The 22096-nt window shown below is 45.6% G+C and overlaps 1 protein-coding gene across 1 annotated transcript in view; it reads left to right on the forward strand.

Annotated features, from left to right (window-relative positions):
- Positions 1 to 22096, forward strand: part of LOC144694703 (slit homolog 1 protein-like) — a 191135-nt gene that overhangs the window by 142998 nt on the left and 26041 nt on the right. The window contains exon 10 of the mRNA XM_078565291.1: positions 17307 to 17378. Within this exon, the coding sequence (XP_078421417.1) occupies positions 17307 to 17378 (72 nt within the window). The remainder of the gene's footprint in view (positions 1 to 17306; positions 17379 to 22096) is intronic.

The raw sequence follows: 22096 nt of genomic DNA on the forward strand, positions 1-22096 counted from the left end.
ACTCATCTTTGGCTTTCCCTTACTTTGGTGTGCACGTCAGGCTTTAGGAAACCAAACCTTGTCCTAGGAGTGTGTTTAAACACTAACTCATAAGGTGAACATGATATTGTAGACCTTGGGGTTATTCCGTAAGAGAACAGAAAATTGTCCTGCCTGTGTCAAAGAGAAACATGTGGAAATTACTGCCTGGCTTGTCACCCAGCAAATACTTCCACAAAGATCTCTTCGCAATCCGGACAGTTCTTTCTGCAGCACCATTCGATGTTGGGTTATATGTCAGCATTAGAGTGTGTTTGATTCCAATCTTACTCAGAAATATTTCAAACTCTCCTGACCTAAACTGTGGACCAGCATCTGACGCCAACACTTCTGGCAACCAATAAATTGCAAACCAACTTTTCAAAACTTCAATAGCTTTGGCACTATTTTGGCATTGTCTCTAGGGGAAACAGTGGTGTAGTCACTGGACTAGTAATCCAGAAGCCCAGGCTAATGTTTGGGGGACCTCGATTGAAATCCCACCACGGCAGCTGGTGGAACTTAAATTCAATTAATAAAATCTGAAATTCAAAGCCTCAGTGATGGTGACCATGACAACTATCATCGATAGTTGTAAAAACCCATCTGGTTCACTAATGTCCTTTAGGGAATGAAATCTGCCGTCCTTACCTGGTCTGACCTACACGTGACTCCGGATCCACGTCAATGTGGTTGACTCTGAAATGGCCTAGAAAGCCACTCAGTTCAAGGGCAATTACGGATGGGTAACAAATGTAGGCCTTGCCAGTGATGCTCACATCCTGTGAAAGAATAAAGAGAAAAAAACCTGCTTGAATTGGCCATAGACTCAACGTTTATCCACTTGCTATAACTATCAACTAAAACAAGGTGCTCTTTCTCTTTCACTTCAAAGAAGTCAACATGTGCTCATTTCCACAGTTTTCTTGTGTTTGACCATTGAAGAAAAGGAACCTTGGCTGGATCATTTCTCATCCTGACACACACTTTACACCAACTTTTCAATGTCTCTATCCACCTATGGATACCAAAGAAAGCTTTTTGCTGCTACTTTTGTACAGACTTTCCCTGTGTGCTCTTGATGATGTTCCTCTAACAATCTCTTTCTAAACCTTTGTAGAACAATGACTCTTAAACCCTATAGGAGACAGCCTTGAAATACACTCAGGTCATTTCTATGTGTGAAACACTCCTGCAATTTCTCATCATCACACTCTTTAGGCCAGCCGTTTGTGACATAATCGAGCACTTTACTGAGCAGCACATCCTTGCGAGTTTCTTCACTAATTTATCTGGCAGACACTGGCATGTCATTTGGGTATGTGAAGTAATTCACAAGTAGCTCAGTGGCTAAAAATGAATCAGTTTTCATAGGAAATCTCTTAAAGAATGTCCGCATTTGCACGATCTGCTGCTTTACGATATTTAATATCGTACTGATGGCTAATTTTATCATTTGGTGCCCCTTACTCAAAAACCACTTTGTGCTCTCTTAGCACTTTCTCAATGACATACTCCTTCTGATTCCTGCTGTAAATAACACGGCTCAGTTTAACCATACTTCCTCATGCCAACTTCTTCCCATCAGGGAGATCTTGTCCCTCCTACCACTGCCAATGGCGAGTAATAGGATGTATCATCATATTCCACCCTAACACTAACTTCACCTAACACTAGAATACTGTTATTGGAATAACCAGTCAGTTTTACACCAGTTTAGAGAAAGCAATGTGACTTAGGGATTTCTTGTATTCTCCTCCTGGGATAACAGACACGGCTGCAGCTGGATCAGCGACAAAAGCAAGTTGTGAATCTCCGACTTTCATTTCGACCGTTGGGTGCTGGAATGATATCTTCAGTCCTATTACTCTCATCATCCACGTGACGTTTTTCTTGCTCTCTGGCTGGGTACAAGGCTTGATCATCCTGCTCAATAACATAATTTCTATTTCCACATCTAGCACATACACATTGGAGGGATTCCCAGATTCCTGTACTAGCTTTAGATCTACCGTGGCCTCAACCTGGAGCTTTATCACGACCTGGAACATTACTGTTTCCTCTACTCCTGCATGCTATCTGGATACGACTGACTTTCCCATAGACTGCAAATGGGGGCACTTAAATGGTTAGTGACTACCATGGCAACAGGAGCATCTAAATTTCTGATTCTTGTGACTGCTTCATTCATAATTACACCAGTCCTCTTTGTTAGGGTTAAATTCCCCCATTATCTCCAAATATGTCCTCAGCACTATTTTTCTCAATTATATACCGTGCTGACTCGATCACTGTGTACCTCAATACGATGTGCCCACGCAGCAATCTTTCAAATTACTCAAACTTCCTCCAAATCAACTTTAGGAGTTCCAAAACATGTGTCACAATGTTCCCCAGCCCTTATTTCAAATGAAACGTAAAAGAAAATTCCATCCCAGTCTCACCACCATCTTCCTGTTGTATATTACACTGAGTATGACTAGCACAAGCTCAACTGCAGGTGGCCAATATTGAGCAACTTTACTTACACCTCCCCAACAGAGAGGGCAGTGTAACAAAATGCTCAAATCTTGCAATGTGCTTTAGCGGGAGGCCAAAGAACAGACTTCCCAGATGGGAAATGGAGATAGAGCCCTTGGACCTCTTTTAACAAACTGCTGGAATGTATAATGAGGGACTGCTGGCTCTTCCTGTCAAATAGCCAATAGCATCTGCATCGACCTTCTAAGTTACATTGAGTCTGCAGCACAGAAACAAGCCATTTGGCCCAACTGGTCCATGCTCATATTTATGAGCATAATTTCATGATTATGATTATGATTCATGATTATTAGCCTCCTCCCACCCTTCTTCTCTCTCTCTCTTCATTTAGTGTCCTCATTATCCAAGGGTTGATAAGACCTATCTCAGCTGAGAGGGGGATTGAACATGTACAGTCAAGGTTATCAGGCACCAGGCTCCAGCTAACCGACCCTACCCATCCTGCTTTGCCTCGCCCCATCAGCATATCCTTCTATTCCTTTCTTCCTCATGAGTTTATTTAGCTTCCCCTTAAATACATCTGCCATATTCCCTGCAAATACTCCCTGTGATAGTGAGTTCCACATTCTCACCACTCTCTGGGTAAAGAAGATTCTCCTGAATTCCCTATTGGATTTATTAGTGACGATCTTATATTCATAGCCCCTAATTCTGATCTCACCTGCAAGTGGAAACGTCTACTTTACGTCTACCATATCAAATCCATTCATAGTCTTAAAGCCCTCCATTAGATCACCCTTCAGCTTTCTCTTTCCTAGTGAATAGAGCCCCAGCCTGTTGAATCTATCCTAATAGGCATAACCTCAGTTCTGGTATCATTCATATCTAGAGTACTGTGTACATTGCCTTTAGAGACCCCTTGGATGGAGTGCAGTGCAGATTCACCAGAATGTTACCAGGGCTCCAAGGGTTAGATTATGAGGAAAAATTACAGAAACTAGGCTTGTATTCCCTCTGGAGGCTGACTGTTTGGAAGGGCATTGGAAGAGACGAGAAGAAACGACAAAGCTTAGCTGCCTGAGAGGAGGGCTCAGAGAAAACAGAGACCAGCGAATCATGCACCTCCTCCACTGGGGCAACTGCGACTGAGACTGCCATGCTAGATTGGGGCTCCTGACCCTCGCCAGACAATGTTTAACACAGAGTTGACCACCATGGCGCCAACCATCATCTTACAAGGTGGAAGGCTGTCACAGAATTCCTTGGAATATAGAAAGTTAAGGCTTTTAGAAGTTGGAAAGGAATTGATGTAGAGAGAAATCTTTTCCACCAGTGGGGCACAAGGAGACATAACCTTAAAGTCAGAGCTAAGCCAATCAGGAGAGGAGCTAACAAACACTTCTTCACACACAGAGTGGCAGATGCGTGGAACTCTCTCACAAATAGCAGTAGATCATTTTACATCTGAGATTGATAGGTTGTCGCTAAACAAGGGGGTTAAGGGAAATGGAGCCAAGAAGGTCAGATGGAGTTAAATTAGAGATCAACCATGATCTCATTGAATGCTGGAACATTCTCGAGAGGCTGAGAGCGGATTCCCAAAGCTCTCCACCAAAGGAGTTTTCCTCATACTAAATGCCCCATCATGCTCGATTGGCACACCATCCACCGCCTGCAACATGAAGCTGCCTACCTCAAGGAGAACAGGCATGGGCAGGTCATGAATCACAACGCCCGGTCCCGAAAACAGATTTGTTAGCCGTTAATGTTTACCTCCAGTTGGGAGGAGGTGGGGGAATGTGAGGGCGGGGAAGGGGGTGCAATGAAAGTGAGACAGGGGATGCGGTTCTGAGCTCTCCTTTAAGAGTCAACCCCTACAGAAAAAGGTAAAACCAAAAAAGGTAAAGCAACAGGAGGATGTTTTAACCTTGTGAAGGAGGTCAGGCCTTTTCCCAGCACTGAGCTGGAATTGATACACAATCTCGGGAATACGCAGGGAATTTTCCCAGTGCAGCCGGATAGGAAACAGACAGAAAAACGGAAATGTGCAATTTTGAAAATTTATTTTTCAGTTTTAAGTATGTGAGTTCCAGAGAAATCCTGATGGATATTTTTCCAGGATTTTCTTTCATTATACGTAAAGTACAACTCCAGAAATGTGGATCCAATAAAAACAGGTCTCGTATGGATCCAGTTAGCACTCTGGGCTCTTCCTGTATTTTCTAATGCAAGACTCTAATGAGCCACAAATGTTGGAGACACTCGTTATATTGGCTGTGTAATGGCCAGGAAAGTGGTAAATTAATGGATACCCGGGAGTGAGTTACAGACTGGAATCTAATCGAAGGGTTCAGCGGGGTTTATATATAGACTAAGAGATACCCAGGAGTGAGTTATTGACTGGAATCTAATCGAGGGGTTTGGGGGGGATTTATATATAGAATAACAGCTACCCAGGAGTGAGTTACAGACTGGAATCTAATCGAGGGGTTCAGGGTGATTTATATATAGAGTAACAGATCCCCGGGAGTGAGTTACAGACTGGAATCTAATCGGGGGGTTCGGGGGGTTTATATATAGAATAACAGATACCCAAGAGTGAGCTACAGACTGGGACAACTTTTTCCTATTTTATAAATGTCTCTGTGAAAGCTGAAACAAAAACAGAATTACCTGGAAAAACTCAGCAGGTCTGGCAGCATCGGCGGAGAAGAAATCAGTTAACGTTTCGAGCCTTCATGGCCCTTCGGCAGGCTGATGTAGTTAGTGCTGAACATACCAATGGGTAAAGAGTAATGAAAATAATAAAGCAAATGATGAAACAGAGTTTAGTTGAGATTGTGGTTTACAGTTTTGCTGTCATAGAAATGAGGTTAGACTAAGAATGTGTGCAAGAAGCAGAAAGCTTATGGAAGTTGTGTATTTTAAGTCTAGGGAGCGCAAATGAGGAAAATTCAGAGGAAAAGTGATTGAATCTGCGTTGGGAAAATTGAGGGCAGATTTCAAACATTGCTAAAGAGAGAGAGAGAGATTGGAAGCTAGAGGTCGAACCTTTCTGACATACTGTCCAAGAGCAGAAAGAGGTGATTGATGAGTGTTCACAGATAAACAGAGCAAGATTCAGGTTTTGAATGGACTTGAGCTTCTAAAGGCAGGTAGGTGTTGCTGGGGAGATAAGAAGCTTTTAACATGAAAGAGGGAAATTAGCATTTTGGAGGCAGCTTCCATGAGGGGAGATAGTGAGGTAAGTATCGTCAGCAGATAATGGAATAAGCATCCAGCCCTTGATGTTAGAGAGGAAGGGGCTATTGTTTGGACCTGCAAGAAATGTGAGGAAATTCTTCCTTTGAAGAATTGTCAGCCGATAGGTTCTTATTGGGTTCAGGAATGGAAGAATTCCTGCATTTCGAAGCTATTTCACCGTGATTGAGTGTGACATCAGATCTTCGTGGAGGGGTAGCAAAGTGATGGAGAAAACTGATGAAAATTAGGTAGAACTTACAGGAAGCAGAGAAGGCCCACTAGACCCAGCTACTCTCTTCCTCCCTACTTCATAGATCAACCACCACCACCCAGTTTCTCACCATAATCCTGAAATCCACAATCCTCCATCTCACCACAGTCTTCAATTTTGAAGAAGAAGGGTCATACGGACTCAAAATGTTAACACTTGTTTCTCTCTCCTCAGATGCTGCCAAACCTGCTGAATTTACCCAGCATTTTCTGTTTTTATTTCAGATTTTCAGCGTCCAGAATATTTTGCTTTTATCTTACTTCAATTTTGATCTTCGCACTGTCTTGCTATATTTTCTATTCCCCACCCTCCCACCATCTCACCATATCCTCAACTCCTTTTCTGCCATTTTTTTTTTTTGGTGAAAATGGTCTGGTGCTGACATGCTAAAAAGGATTTAATGGCAGCCTCCCCTTGCTGACCTAAGTGAGGAGTTACAGGGTTCGAATCCCACTCCCGGTCAATTCTGGTCTGAATTCTGGGTTGAGAATCAGATACTTGTATCTTGTGATTCACGTGGGTCGGTGAAACCTTCCCCTCACATCGACTAACCCCAGCGGCTGGTATAAAGATGGTTAAGGTAGTGGAAGGAGTGTTCACATTGCAGCCTGTCAGGCCTTTAATCAGCTATGAATCCCCCCACGACTTCAATCTGCTCAAAGGCAGAAAACAACATCCAAATTGAACAATTTTAATTTATTGTTTCATGTGATGTGAGCGTCGCTGGCTAAGCCAACAATTATTGTCCATCTTTAGCTGCCCTTGAGAAGGTGGTGGTGAGCTGCCTTCTTGAACCGCTGCAGTCCCTGTGGTGTAGGTACACCCACAGTGCTGTTAGGGAGGGAGTTCCAGGATTTTGACCCAGCGACAGTGAAGGAACAGCGATATATTTCCAAGTCAGGATGGTGAGTGGCTTGGAGGGGAACTTCCAGGTGGTGGTATCCCCGTGTGTCTGCTGCCCTTGTCCTTCTGGATGGTAGACGTTGCAGGTTTGGAAGGTGCTGTTGAAGGAGCCTTGGTGAGTTGCTGCAGTGCATCTTGTAATTGGTAATTTGCCTCCATCAATGGTGTCAATCAAACCTTGGAAGCTTTAATTAAGTTTACAAAGCAAGCAGTTTCAAAGTCCTTATTTCTCAACCCTCCCCACTACTGCTTGAATCATCTTCCCTTTTCACACCTGCTCTTTCATGGCTGCTGGGGTGTGGTTTCCAAGGATACCAAGGGGATCAGTCAAGCTCCAGGACCTCAGGCACTGCACGTTGCTCAGGCTCATGCCACAGCACGATAGAGCATCTTCAGAAGTTGATGAGGGGAAGATTAGGAGGGCGAAAATCAGCTCTTGGTTACGATACAGAGGACGAATACATTTATATTTATATAGCACCTGTCACAATCTCAGGGTATCCTAAAAGTTTTCACAGCCAAGGAAGCATTTTGGAAGTTTAGTCACTGTTGTAATGTAGGAAACATAACAGCTAACATGTGAACAGCAAGCTCCCACAAGCACCAATGTGGTAATGACCACATAATCTGTTTGTGTGATTTTGATTGAGGGATAAATATTGGCCAGGACACCAGGGAGAACTCCCCTGCTCTTCTCCGAAGCAGTGCCATGGGATTTTTTACGTCCGCTGAGAGGGGAGATGGGATTTTGGTTTAAGGTCTTATCTGAGAGACAGCAATTTTGACAGTGCAGCACTCCTTCAGTATCACACTAGAGTGTCAGCCCAGATTTTGTGCTGAGGTCCCAAGACTTGAACCCACGACCTTCTGATTCAGGGGTGGGAGTGGATCCCCACTGAGCAGTGGCCGACACTGTGATGTGCATCAAATTAATCCAGTCCTTGGGGGTCCACTGTTGCGATATATTTTGCTTGGTCATTATGGAGAAGCGCGTCTGGAGGTTCAAGTCTAAACCATTAACGTAGAGTCCGGACTGACGCTAAGTGGTCACTTGAGCAGGTGCTCTCTGCATGAAATCCGTTCAGAATCATTAACATTCTATTAGCTTTGCTAGTTATTGTAAGCAGGTGGCCTGTTTGTAACAGGGCTCCACTCTGAATGGCTAACGCATCATTGGGGCTGACTTTAATTGGTCGCTGCGGATGGCTGATCTCTGACGGCACTCTCAACGCTGTGATTACCACAACCCTTCAAGCTCCCTTCACCAACAAAACCATTTCCAGCTCATCTGCTTCTCATATTGGTGGGAGCTTGGGAGTTTAGTTTGTTTCTGTCCAAGGCGTGGGCTCACACATGTTTCCAATCCCGTGTGGTTTTATATATATAATCGAGGAAAGTGCAATGAGGTCATGTTTAGCGTTCTGGTTTCGCATGGTGCCAGGAAATGATGGATTGGAAATTGGCCGCCGTGGTCCCCTTCCATCAGTCAAATAGTCCACCAGCAACTGACTATCCCGTCCTCTGGCTGCTGTAACACGTGTGAATAGTCAATGTGAGTTATTCGACTGTGGGTGCATCGCGCTCAAGCCTTATCCTGTCTTGGAGTAAACACATGCATTTGCAGGTAGGAGTAAAGATCAGAAGTAAAGATTCTTCACCTCCCTGCATCAAGAGTATTCATGATAGTTAGAGCTCCCTCTATTACTCCCCCCCTACCTCATCTCCTCCTTTATGACACTCCTTAAAACGTACTTCTTTGACCAAGCTTCTGGTCACCTATCCTAGCGTCTAGGAGGTCTTGTGGCACAGTGGCTAGTATCCCTGCCTATGAACTAGAAGCTCCAGATTCGGGTCCTGCCCCAGGACTTGATGGCGAAGGAAGGTATGTTCATAACATGGTCAAACAGGTTAATTATCAATCTGCAAATCCTTCCGACACACGCCAATGGCAGGCGGTAAGAGCAGGAGAGATTCCTGCTCAGCCATGCCATGGAAAGAATACTGGAGCCTCTACTATCACTATCCATAGCTGCAAACTGCAACATGCCTGTAAAAGTACAGGTTGCCACAGCAACTCAGACTCCCTGAGTGAACTGTAATACGCCACCACCTGGTAGCTCTTTATGTGGTCAGTGTCAAATTCTTCTCTCCTGTGAAGCACCTTGAGACTCTTTACTATGGGCGAATTGTCTGGTCCTGTTGGTGGCAGGCGTCATGGTGGGTGGGGGGAGTACAATTCGTCATGAGGGCCCGGAAGTCGGTTTCATGCTGGCATAAAATCATGGCAGAAGCATCCGATGGCATCCACCATGATGGAACGCCAATCCCGCTGGCGAGGCCGGCGTGAACACGATTTGCATCCCGCTAATGGGATTCAAAGTAAGGCCCAACCGGAATCGCAACCACACCCCCCCCTCCCCGCCCCCCACCCCCCCCACCCCCCCAACGCCCAATTTACCGTTACGCTGGCAGGAAAACACACCGGCCCAGAACACAACTGGACAAGTGTGACGTGCAGAAGTCGGGGACTTACCGTTAGGGCCTTGCTCAGCTCACGGACACCTGAGGAGAAGACGATGTTGGAGCCCGACAGCTACTGAACCCAGGAGGAAAACATGCATTCACGGACATGGCTCCACCACGTAGCAGCTCACAGGAGGTTGGAGGTGTCCATTGATGTCTCGAGTCTGCTTCAGAACATCACAGTCTTGGCCATCATGCTATGAATGATCAGTGAGGCGGTGGGGGGAGAGGAAGGTCCAGCTGTGTGTGGGAGAGGAAGGTGTTCTAGGGGGGTCAAGGAGATCAATGTGGAGGGGGGTGGAGTTCTCCGGGAGGTAGGGAACGTACACGCTCACCTGGACTTCCTGGAATGACAAGGGTTTGGGTTGGTAGGTGACGATGTGGAGGTGGCAGGTGATGCCAGAGGAGTCCATAGTGATGGAGGAAAGGACAAGCTAATCAAGAACTTTACTACGACCATGTTTGTCAAATTGAAGGTGAGCGGAGCCTCGTGTTGGACAGGCACAGGTGCTGCATGGGAGAGCGACCAGCGGGTGGGCGGAGATGCAGCTCAGCTCAGTTGGACAAGTGAAAGAGAACTCCCAGTAGGCAGCATTGAAAATGCTCAGGACATTGAGATGAGTTTGATGGTGGAAGGATCCACGTGTGTGCGGGAGAGAGTGCTTGCTCGAGGCTCCGAAAGGCCCTGCCACACACACACACACACACACAAACACACACACTTCTCCCCCCAGAATTACTTGTGGTCTGGCTGGGTGTATCTGAACTGCTAGTGGCAGGGCGGAGGGGATGGACAGCCTCTGACATTCCTGAGTGGATGACCCAGGGGTGTCCAGCTGCTGCTCCTCCTCCCTTTGGGTGCCCGAGGGCCCCGGTCTGACTCCTTGAGGGGAAGGAGCCCAGGAGGGATGTCGAGGTGCCCCGCTTCCCTCTCGCTTCGCCACTGCAGGAACTCATTTTGGCCATTGTAGCCAGTGGGTAAAACGTCCTTGTTCATGCCTGCTACTGCACATAGCGCAAATCTGGGACCATTCCTCCCTATGTTAAAGGCATTATATAAATATAAGTTGTTATTGGTCTCGATATAAGCACATACAGAGCGCGGAGTAAATGGTCTGTTTACCTCCACTCTGTGCTGCCTTATCTCCTTGCCCAGGGTAGGAATTGGGGAGGGGGCGAGGGGCAGAGGTAGATGACATTGGTTTTGGGTAGCAGCACATAGATTTAAAATAATTGGCAAAACAGCCGGAGAGGAAACGAGAAATGTCTTCACTTAGTGGGATGTAAAGATCTGGAATGGACTTCCGGAAAGGGAGGTGGAATCAAGTTCCATAGGAATGTTTAAAAATCGATTGAATTTGGACTTGAAGAGGATTCATTTGCAGGGTTATGGGGAAAATGCTAGGATGTGGGTCTCAATTGGACAGCTCTTTTGGAGAGCCGGCACATGTATGAAGGGCTGAATGGCCTCCATTTATGCTATAAGAGTCTGTGTGCAGAAGCCAACAACAGCAAATCCCCAGCTTTAATTTACATTGTGCCCAAGTTAATTTTCCTCGAGCTCCGATACAGAAGATTCTCAGGAGGAGTGTAAAAAAAGGACTGGCTGTTGTCAATCGTCCATTTTATATCATAAAAGCAAAATACTGCAGGTGCTGGAGATCTGAAATAAAAACAGAAAATGCCGGAAAATCTCAACAGGTCCTGTCTGTATCCGGGGAGAGAGAAACAGAGTTAACGTTTCGAGTCCATATGAGTCATATAGACTTGAAACGTAAACTCTGTCTCTACACAAGATCTGTTAGTATCTACACTGTAACTGTACTGCATACTGGAACTGATGGAAACACAATTTTATGCTTCACACACAATCCTGGGATGTTACTGACAAGACCGGCAATTATTGCCCATCCCCCGTTGCCCCAGTTTGACGTGGTTGAGTGTCTTGGTTGGCCATTGCAGATGGCAGTTGGTATGGGACAGGAATCACATATAGACGCAGACTGGGTTAAGGATAGCAGGTTTCCCCCCCTGAAAGGACATTAGTGAACCAGCAACAATCCAACAGCTTCATGGTCACGTTTACGGAGACCAGCTTTTTTTATTTCCAGAATTTTTTTAACTGAATTCAAATTCTTAAACTGCCATGGGTGGGTTTGAACCCCTCTTCATCTGGATTACCAGTTTAGTAGCAAAACCACTTCTCTACAATACAGTTTTCAAACCTCTACCTCATACCCACCCACATCTTATTCATTCATGGAATGTGGGTGTCACTGGTAAGGCCAGCATTTGCTGCCCATCTCAAATTGCCCTTGAACTGAGTGGCTCGCTCAGCCATTTCAGAGGGCAGTTAAGAGTCAACCATATTGCTGTGGGTCTGGAGTCATAGTAAGGAGGCAGATTTTCTTCCGTAAAGGACATAAGTGAATCAGATGGGTTTTTACAACAACTGATGATTGTTTCATGATCGTCAGCACTGAGACAAGTTTTATATTCCAGATTTTTATTAATTGAGTTCAAATTCTACAAGCTGCCTTGGTGGGATTTGAACCCATGTCTCAGAGCATTAGCCTGAGCCTCTGAATTACTAGTCTAGTGACATTATCACAATGCCACCATCTCCCCTCACCCTCATACCCACCTTTACCCTCATACCCACCTCAATCTCATAGCCACCTCTACCCACAGACACACCACATATCCAGCTATAACCCTATTTCCCACTATAGCCACATGCCCACAAACCCAACTCTACTCTCACACATAGACCTACACACACACACGCACACACACATGCACACACGCACGCACACACACACACACACACACACACACATGCACACACGCACGCACACACGCACACACATACACACACATGCACCATACACACACACGCATGCACACACACACACACACACACACACATCCTATAGCTACACAAAAACTAAGAGCCTGAACGCTCGTTGCCTTGGCTCAAATATGGTTCAGATTCTGGATGAGTGACTGGAGTGTGGGCAGAGGTGAGGCAGCAATAAGAGTCAGTGCCCTCACAGGAAATGCAAAACACATACACTCCATAAAAGAAATAAACGCTTAACAAGATTGCACATTTTACACAGAAACGATTAAAGTTTTAAGACGTGTAGATGTCTCAAAGGGAGGAGAAGCCGAGAATCCAACAATGTACTAATTAGGAGAAACTTTTTGCATGAAATAGGATTATATTTGAAACTTAATGCTTACTCCTGGGATAAACACTTCAGATTAAACCCTGCTCTTTACAAGCATTCCATGTAATCCTCTTATAGCTCACTCTTTCTTCTTGCTGAATTTTATGCTGCTGTCAGTGCTGGTGAATGGAACATTCCCATTTTTACCAACTTCACTCTCAGGATTGCTGCAGGAATACAATGGGGAGAAAAACTCCCTCTACACTGTCCCCATCAAACACTCCCAGGACAGGTACAGCACGGGGTTAGATACAGAGTAAAGCTCCCTCTACACTGTCCCCATCAAACACTCCCAGGACAGGTACAGCACAGGGTTAGATACAGAGTAAAGCTCCCTCTACACTGTCCCCATCAAACACTCCCAGGACAGCTACAGCACGGGGTTAGATACAGAGTAACGCTCCCTCTACACTGTCCCCATCAAACACTCCCAGGGTAGGTACAGCACGGGGTTAGATACAGAGTAAAGCTTCCTCTACACTGTCCCCATCAAACACTCCCAGGACAGGTACAGCACCGGGTTATTCCAACCTAAGATGCTTTTCTGCTGCTGGCCTTCCCTTGTCAGACTCTGTATAAGGGCAGACACAGGCTGAAGTCAAACTCAAGACCCCTATCAACATGCCCCAGCTGGTAACACTCTCCCCTCTGGGTAATATGTTGTGGGTCCAGGTCTCAAGGGCATCCTCCAAAGTATCAGCCCAGTGCCTTGCCAAGGAGGCACTGTATTGATAAAGGTCCTCTCCTGCCAGTGCAATATTAAAATCATCTGCTTGTTGCTTTGAAGAGTTGGGCAGTTAAAGGGCACAGATTTCTCCTGGTGTTCCTCCCTTAACCAACATCACCAAAAACAGATCATTTCTGTTTGTGGGATCTTACTGTGTGTAAAATGGCTGCCATGTTTAGCCAACTTACCAGTCACTGCACCTTAAATTGATTGGATTTAAAGGGCTTTGAGATATTTTTTAGTAAAGTGTAGGTTTGTCTTTACAAATCTTTTGTCCATTGATTAAGATTCTGGGCAGCAATGGAAACTGAGGCCAATCATCCTAAAGAACTTGAATTCGTATCACGCCTTTCATAACCTCAGGATGTCCCAAAGCGCTTTACAGCCAATGAAAGACTTCTGAAAGTGTAGTCACTGTTGTAATGCAGGAAGCACAGCAGCAGATTTGCACCCAGCAAGATCCCGCAAAGAGCAATCTGATAATGACCAGATAATCTGTTTTTAGGGATGTTATTTAGGGGATTAATATTGGCCCAGGACATCAGGGAGAACTATCCCGCTCACCTTTTGAAGGGTGCCATGGGATTGTCTGCCTCCACCTGAGAGGCAGGTGAGGCCTCGGTTTAATGTCTCGTCTGAAGGACGGCACCTCGGTCAGTTCAGCATTCCCTCAGTACTACACCGAGAGTGTCCACCTGGATGATTCTGCTCAATTCTCTGGCATTCGTGCCGCAGTTTTCTGACTCAGAGGAGAGAGTGCGATCCACTGAGCCACGGCTGTCAGGCAAAGACGCTGGAAGAGTCTCAGGGCTGGGAGGAGTGGGCGTGAAGAGAAATGATTGATAAAACCGCAGGAACTATGTGCAGAAAATGAAAAGGTTTGATTGTTTTCCAGAGAGGAGCGATTCTAATGTGATAGGAAGATTAGTTGCACCGCATTGCTCCCTTGCAAATCAGAACCTCATTGTCAGATCCAGAAGTCTAATGAATAACATTAACTGGGGCCTTTTTTGTAGGACTCGGTTAATCCTGTTACATCTATCCTGGCTCCACCACAGAATTCTCTTAAAAAGGGAAATCATCATCATTTTCAAAAGAAGGCGTTGTGATTGAAGTGGCAGGACCACCCCTCCCCCTCCCTCTATGTGCATTAAACAGGCGCTTAATGCTATCTCTCAGAAGGGGCTTTAATAAGCTTTGTGGTAAGCCACAACAATTTGGCATGAGACTAAACCAGACAGATTGTAAGAAATAGGAGCAGGAGGATGCAATTCGGCTCTTCAAGCCTGCTTTGCCATTCGGTAAGATCACAGCTGATCTTCAACCTCGGCTCCATTCAAGACATGAGTTGGAGCCTTGTGGAGGTGACTGGGGTCTCGGACGGCAGATGCAGTGCCAGCACGATTCCTGCGTCGCCCCTTTTTGCGCCACATCTTGTGCCACTCAGGCCAGTGGCGAGCCCTCCCCCGGGACCAAGAACCCCCGGGTGGGGTTGGTGGAAGGGAGGAAGACCCACCCACTAAGAGCTGCCAGCCAATCAGGCGCTGGAAACTCTGTTGTACAGCGGCACCACAGGGGAGGGGGCAGTCGCTGCCCGTACAACACCCCACATGAGGCCGCAGATTGAATACGGACACAGGCCACAGGTGAGCAACGGCGGGGACGGGGCTCGAGGGGAGGGGGAGTGAGGGGGTAGGCAGCAAGGGCAGGGGGTTAGCTCTCAGCACCCACCCCCCCACTACCCGCCCCCCAAATTTCCCAATGCTGGGTCCCTCAATCAGGCACTGAGTGCCTTTGAATGAGGGACCCCCTCCCCTCCTGAGAGTCCACAAGCAACTCCGTATGGGTTTGTTTGCCATGCTCCCCACATGGTGAACCCTCCCCCCTGCCCACCAGCAGCGGCAGGATGAGGCCCTTCAGTGGGTATTAATTCTCCACTTAAACTTGGCATCAGGGCAAGATGGCCAACTATGTACCTTCAGTGGAGATAGTCAGGTCCCCACCCGCCACCCTTCCTCCCAATTAACTGTGCCCCCGCCCCCAAAACCAAACTCACCATGGCAGAGGGCACAAGAACCCCCCCATGGTCTTAGCAATCCTGGGTTAGTGACAGAAAATGGAAGGGGGTTTGTCAATTGGTGCGCTTTCCATGAAACTGTTCCTGCAAATATGTGTGAGCACATGTGTGTAAGTGAGTGTGTACCAATGTGTGAGCGAGTGTGCATAAGACTGTTCATGTGTGTGTATGAATGTGTGTGTGAGCAGCTGTGTGTGTGTGGGTGTGAGCAGCTATGTGTATGAATGTGTGTGTGAGCAGCTGTGTGTGTGTGGGTGTGAGCAGCTGTGTGTATGAATGTGTGTGTGAGCAGCTGTGTGTGTGTGGGTGTGAGTAGGTGTGTGTATGAATGTGTGTGTGAGCAGCTGTGTGGGTGTGAGCAGGTGTGTGTATGAGTATGTGTGTGAGGAGCCGTGTGTATGAATGTGTGTGAGTGTGGCTTTGAGCAGGTATGTGTGTGTATATGAGTGTGGGTATGCATGAGTGAGCGTGTATAGTGTGCGTTTATGTGTTTGGACAGAATCAGGTCAATTTGTGATGTCTCTGTGGTCAAATAGCCTGTCAACACTCACTGTGTAGGCTCATCTGTGATGGTCGGCCACGTGGACTAGGTCCAGTAGGGTAACTTGTCAGGAGGCCCTTATCTGAATGTGAATTAGCAGCTTAATGAATAAGGGGAGGAAATTGTAAAAATGAATTGTACAGGAATGAGAGACAGATTGGGTGGGGGGTTAAGGGAAGAAAGAGGGTCATTAGTGGGGGTGTGGGGAGCAGGAGGGACTAATATCCCCAGTGTTTGTAGAACACAAATTGAAGCAGCAGAGTAATGGATTGAGGACTGTGGAGAGCAGGCTCAACATGTGTTTGCAAAAGCTCAAAGAGGCAAATGATTAAATTTGAAAAGAGCAGGATAGACTGGACAAGTGGGATTGTTCTCCTTGGAGCAGAGAAGGTTAAGGGGATGTGTTCAAAATAATGACTGATTTGGATAGAGTCACAAAGGAGGAATTGTTTGCAGTGCCAGTAGGGTCAGTAACCAGAGGACACAAAAGAACCAGAGAGGAGAATGAAATGTTTTTTACACAATAAATACTTCTGGTGTTAAATTACAAACATCAAACATGCTGCTATGAAATTTTCCCGCTTCCTGGTCTAATACTCATTTTAATATACCAGAGTGCAGGGTTTAATGAGTGTCTGTGAAGTGTTTGTTTAATAACATTGCTGACAATAATTCACAACTTTGCGCTTGTTGCTGCAAAGAGAGACATGTTGCTGAAAGTTTTCAAGCTACACTCATCAGGACAAATGCAAGAATGCCAAATTTCAAACAATCGCAACAATTTATACTACAGGAGAAAAGACTGCTGATTGGGTGGCAAACTGACTGACATTGCCTGAGGTGTTGCCTGGGAAAGCAATGGGGAACTACAGGCTCCCTAAGCTCCTGGGTAATTCACAAAAGATGCCAGGCTTGAACATATTCCTTTTGTCTGCAGAGAATGGGTCCCAGCGTTTAAATATATTTCTAACAACTGTAACATAAATGAGCCACGTTACAAGCTCGAATGATTATTTTAAATTGGTTAGTGTAGCTATTAGCGCACTCAGGATTGTTCAGCAATTGCTGCCCAATCACAGAATCATATCTGACAGTACAGCCTGTACTCTGACAATTACAAACAACAGCAGAAACATACTTAATTCGATCAGCAGCATTTTCTCCTGTAGTATAAATTGTTGCGATCATTTGCTTCGACAATATGTCTCTCTTTTCAGCAATATTCAAGTTCTGTAATGCGACCTTGTGTTTAGAATCATCCTCATGGTTCTATTTCACTTTCATTTCAGACGACTGGAACAGAACGGAATTAAATCAGTTCCACCAGGAACATTTACTCCATATAAAAAGCTGCGACGTATGTAAGTACATCTCATCACTTCTCATTCTTCTTCAACCTCTCCATTTAAAAATTAACATTTACAATTAACACCTTAGTCTTTCAGCAAATATGAACAAGTGTTATTTTAATGCAAGAATGAACATTCCCCAGACAGTTCTCCTATCCCGTCAAACACTCCCAGGACAGGGACAGCAAGGGGTTAGATACAGAGTAAAATTCCCTCTACACTGTCCCCATCAAATACTCCCAGGACAGGGACAGCATGGGATTAGATACAGAGTAAAGCTCCCTCTACACTGTCCCCATCAAACACTCCCAGGACAGGTACAGCACGGGGTTAGATTCAGAGAAAAGCTCCTTCTACATTGTCCCCATCAAACACTCCCAGGACAGGTACAGCACAAGGTTAGATATAGAGTCAAGCTCCCTCTACACTGTCCCCATCAAACACTCCCAGGGCGGGTACAGCACGGGGTTAGATACAGAATAAAGCTCCCTCTATACTGTCCCATGAAACATTCCTTATGTGGCTCGGTGTCAATTTCTGTGCATTAACGTTCCTTTGAAGCACTTTTGGACATTTTACTATGTTAAAGGTGCTATATAAATCCAAGTTGTTGTAGCTATTGGAGGAACAGTTTCATAACTTGTACCAAGAAAATGAATTATTTGGCTATATTATGAGCTGCAGTCTGAAGAGACACTGGAGCACTAGGCTCAAGGTCGAAGAGATTACGTTGTTCTCTTGAAGACCTGATCATTAAATTTTCAGGCGTGAAAGCCTAATAAATGATAAATAGAATCAGGCAGGAGACAGACAGATAAGGAAAAAGCACAGAAACCTCCACTCAAGCACTGGTTACTATGGTGATTCGCATGCAACAGGTTAATACCTTTTCTTCAGAGACTGCAGTTGTTCAGCAGACCATTGAAATCTTTCTTGAAATTATGTTCTTCTCTCTCTCCGAATGCTTTTTATTCCCTCCCCTTCATATCGAGGTCTTTACAGCTCATGTTTTAACCACACTTAGTAGTCTGACCTGCTCCCCAGGTCTAGGCCTAGCATTTAGAAGGTGAGGAGGGCTGTTATGGCCCCGGAGCGGGTACAGCTCAGGTTCAACAGAATGATAAAAAGGTTATATTGTTAGGACAGATTTCACAAATCCTGCCTTATATTCTCTTGTTCAAAGATGGAGGGGCAATCTGATCCAGGTGCTTAGAGCTTTGACAGGGCAGATAAATAAAAATAGACTTCCTCTGGTGATGGGAATCTAGAACAAAGAGGCACAATCTTAACATTAGAGTTTGGCCGTAGAGGAGTGAAATCAGGAAACAGTTTTTTGCACAAAGGATAGTGAAAACCAGGACTTCTGGCACAATCCCCCAAAAGGCTGGGAAAGCTGGGGACAGTTGTAGCTCTCAAGACTTTGATTGACAGGTTGTTGGGTCATTATCAAGGGATATGTTGCAAAGGCAGGTAAATGGAGTTGAGGTGCAGATCAGCTGAGATGTAGCATTTGACATTCAATGGCATTACCATCACTGAATCCACCACTATCAACATCCTGGGGGTTACCATTGACCAGAAACTGAACTGGACCAGCCATATAAATACTGTAGCTACAAGAATAGACCAGAGGCTGGGAATCCTGCAGTGAGTAACTCACCTCCTGACTCCCCAAAGCCTGTCCACCATCAACAAGGCACAAGTCAGAGGTGTGATGGAATACTCCCCACTTGCCTGGATGAATGCAGCTCCAACGACACTCAAGAAGCTTGACACCGTCCAGGACAAAGCTTGATTGGCACCCCACCCACAAACATTCACTCCCTCCACCACCAACAGACTGTGGCAGCAGCGTCTAGTATCTACAAGATGCACTGCAGAAACTCACCAAGCCTCCTTCAGCAGCACCTTCCAAACCCACGGCCACTGCCATCTAGAGGACAAGGGCAGCAGGCACATGGAAACACCACCACTGGAAGTTACCCTTCAAGCCACACACCATCCTGACTTGGAAATATATCGGCCGTTCCTTCACTGTCGCTGGGTCAAAATCCTGGAACTCCCTCCCTAACAGTACTGTGGGTGTACCTACACCACATGGACTGCAGCGGTTCAAGAAGGCAGCTCAAGGGCAATTAGGGATGGACAACAAATGCTGGCCTAGCCAGCGAGGCCCAAATCCCTTGAATGAATTTTTTAAAAATCTGTGGCGGTACAGATTCGAAAGACTTGTTGCAGTCGTGTCACCCGTTTCGCACCTGCTAATCTCTACCTATCAGACAAATTTTTACACTGAGCCGCATGAACAGATAATAGGGCAGATGACCAAAAGGATGTAGGTTTTAAGGAGCATCTTAGGGTGGTTTAGGCAGGGAATTCCAGCGCTTGGGGCCCAGGTAGCTAAAGGCATAACTGCCAATGGAGGACCGATTAAAATATTTGAGCGCAGAGACATTATGATGTTTTAACATTTCCCTTGCCTGTCCCCTCCTCCTGTAGGTGATATAACTCCCTGTGCACAACCAGCTTCGCACAGTAGTCGGATCTCAAGAATCGCTCCCATTCCCCAGCTCCACCTCCCCATAAAAACTATATTAAAAAAAAACACATACTTTTCTTTTTGTACAGCTGCCTCCCCTAAAGGGCAGTTAGTTAGGTCACTACAGAACTGGTAAAGGTAGTTAGACCCATGCTTACAGCTCACACCCCTCCTAGATTTCTCACAGAACATTGCAGAATAGGGCAGGACCAGCCCTGTGTACAGTAGCATAATGGTTATGTAGCCCAACTCCTAATTCAGAGGCCTGGACTAATGACGCAGAGACATGAGTTCAGATCCCATCACAGCAGCTGTGTAATTTAAAGTCAATTAATTAAATAAATCTTCAACGAAATGTTAGTTATTGATAATGGTGACCAGGAAGCTATCAGATTGCCATAAAAACCCAACGGGGTTTACTAATCTGCCGTCCTTACCCGTTCTGGCCTGTATGTGACTCCAGACCCACAGCAATGTGGTTGACTCTTAGCTGCCCTTTGAAATGGTCTCGCAAACTACTGAATTGTATTCAAGGAGGTGTCCCACATCCACTGAATGAATATAGATAAGAACCAGGTTGAAAATGGGCCAATGTTGCTTTTGGGCAGTGTCAAGGATGCCTAAGAACAGTGAGGACCACAATATGGCAGCAGAGTTGGAGAACCCGGACAATTTCATCCTCTCTTGCTTCCAAGCCACCAAGTGTGGGAGTGCCACAATGTCAGCACAGGCTGTCTCGACCTCTAATCTGCCTTTCGACTATTAACCGAATGTTATCCAGTCCAAGCTTGTCGAACTGCAGGTAATTTATGAAGTGCCATGGGATGTTTTTATGTGATCAATTGTGATATAAAAGAGTCGAGGTACTTTATAGATAATTTGTCTTTCTTTCAGCAACAGGGGTGTTATAGGAACACAGTGAGCCCTCCATTCAACGAGATCACGGCTGATGTGCATCCTAATTCCATCCATATCCCTTAATACCCTGTCTAACAAAAATCTATTGATCTTAGATTTAAAATGATCAATTAACTTTCCAATATCAACTGCTTTATGGGCGAGTGTTCCGCACTTCTCCCTTGGTGACCTGGCTCTGTTTCTAAGGTTTGTCCTAGACTCCTACACCAGCAGGAAAAGTTTCTATCCAGCCTATTGAATCCTTTCAAAATCCTAAAAATCTCAATTAAATTATCTCCTCCTCTTCTTTCAGCTTCTCCCATTTTCCCAGGTGTCTCCACAATACTGGTTCTCCATCTCCTCCTCTCAGTCCCCCATTTCTCTTCCAATCCCGCTGTGTTTATGTCTCTCACCACCGCATCTTTCCATCTGGTTTTAGGCCTTCCTCTTCTCCTTTTTCCTGGCTATCCCATCTCCATCACACGCCTCACCATATTTCCTCTCTCCCTCTCTCCCCTCTACAGTTGACCATACCATTTCAATCTCTTCTCAGCTACTATCTTCAATGCCCCCACAATATTCACTGACCCCCTGATGGGCTGGTTCCTGATTTTGTCCTTTCTCCACACATCCAGCTCAGCATCCACATCACATTAGTATCCAGTCGCTGTTCCTCTCTTCGATGTTGCCCAAGTTTCTGTACTATATGACAAGGCCAGTCTCACACTGTCTCGTACATTCTCTCCTTTCAGTTTCAGTGATACTTTTCTATCAAATAACACCCCACTGCCCTTCTTCCAATTACTCCAACCAGAGCTAACCCATCACTTAATTTCCATTTCCATACTTCCATCTTCTGCCACACTGACCCCAGGTACTTGAAACTATTCACTTTCTCCAAGTCTTCACCCAGAATCAAACTTTAACCTTCTATATTCCCACACAAACAAGCTGCGTTTATTTACTCTCTCATAGTCTAACCCTTGGACCCTTGGTAATATTGTGTTGAATCTGCTCTGCACTCCTTCCAAGACCTGTGTATCCTTCCAACACCGTGGTACACAGTACTCCTGACGTGGTTTAAACAAAGCTTTGTATAGTGTCTGTGTGTAATGTTTATCAGGCTAAAAGATAATAAAAGAGCAAAACAACCTGCATAGCCAGCTCCTTATTCAAGCGAATCTAAACTCCCTCATGAATATTTAATACCCCGTGTAAAATTAACTGATGGTAGCCACTGATTGCATCCTGGAGCTGACTCCCTCTCCTCGCTTTACCATCTGTTAGATTAAGG

Source organism: Cetorhinus maximus, chromosome 20 (assembly GCF_964194155.1).
Source record: "Cetorhinus maximus chromosome 20, sCetMax3.hap1.1, whole genome shotgun sequence".
Classification (NCBI taxonomy): Eukaryota; Metazoa; Chordata; class Chondrichthyes; order Lamniformes; family Cetorhinidae; genus Cetorhinus; species Cetorhinus maximus.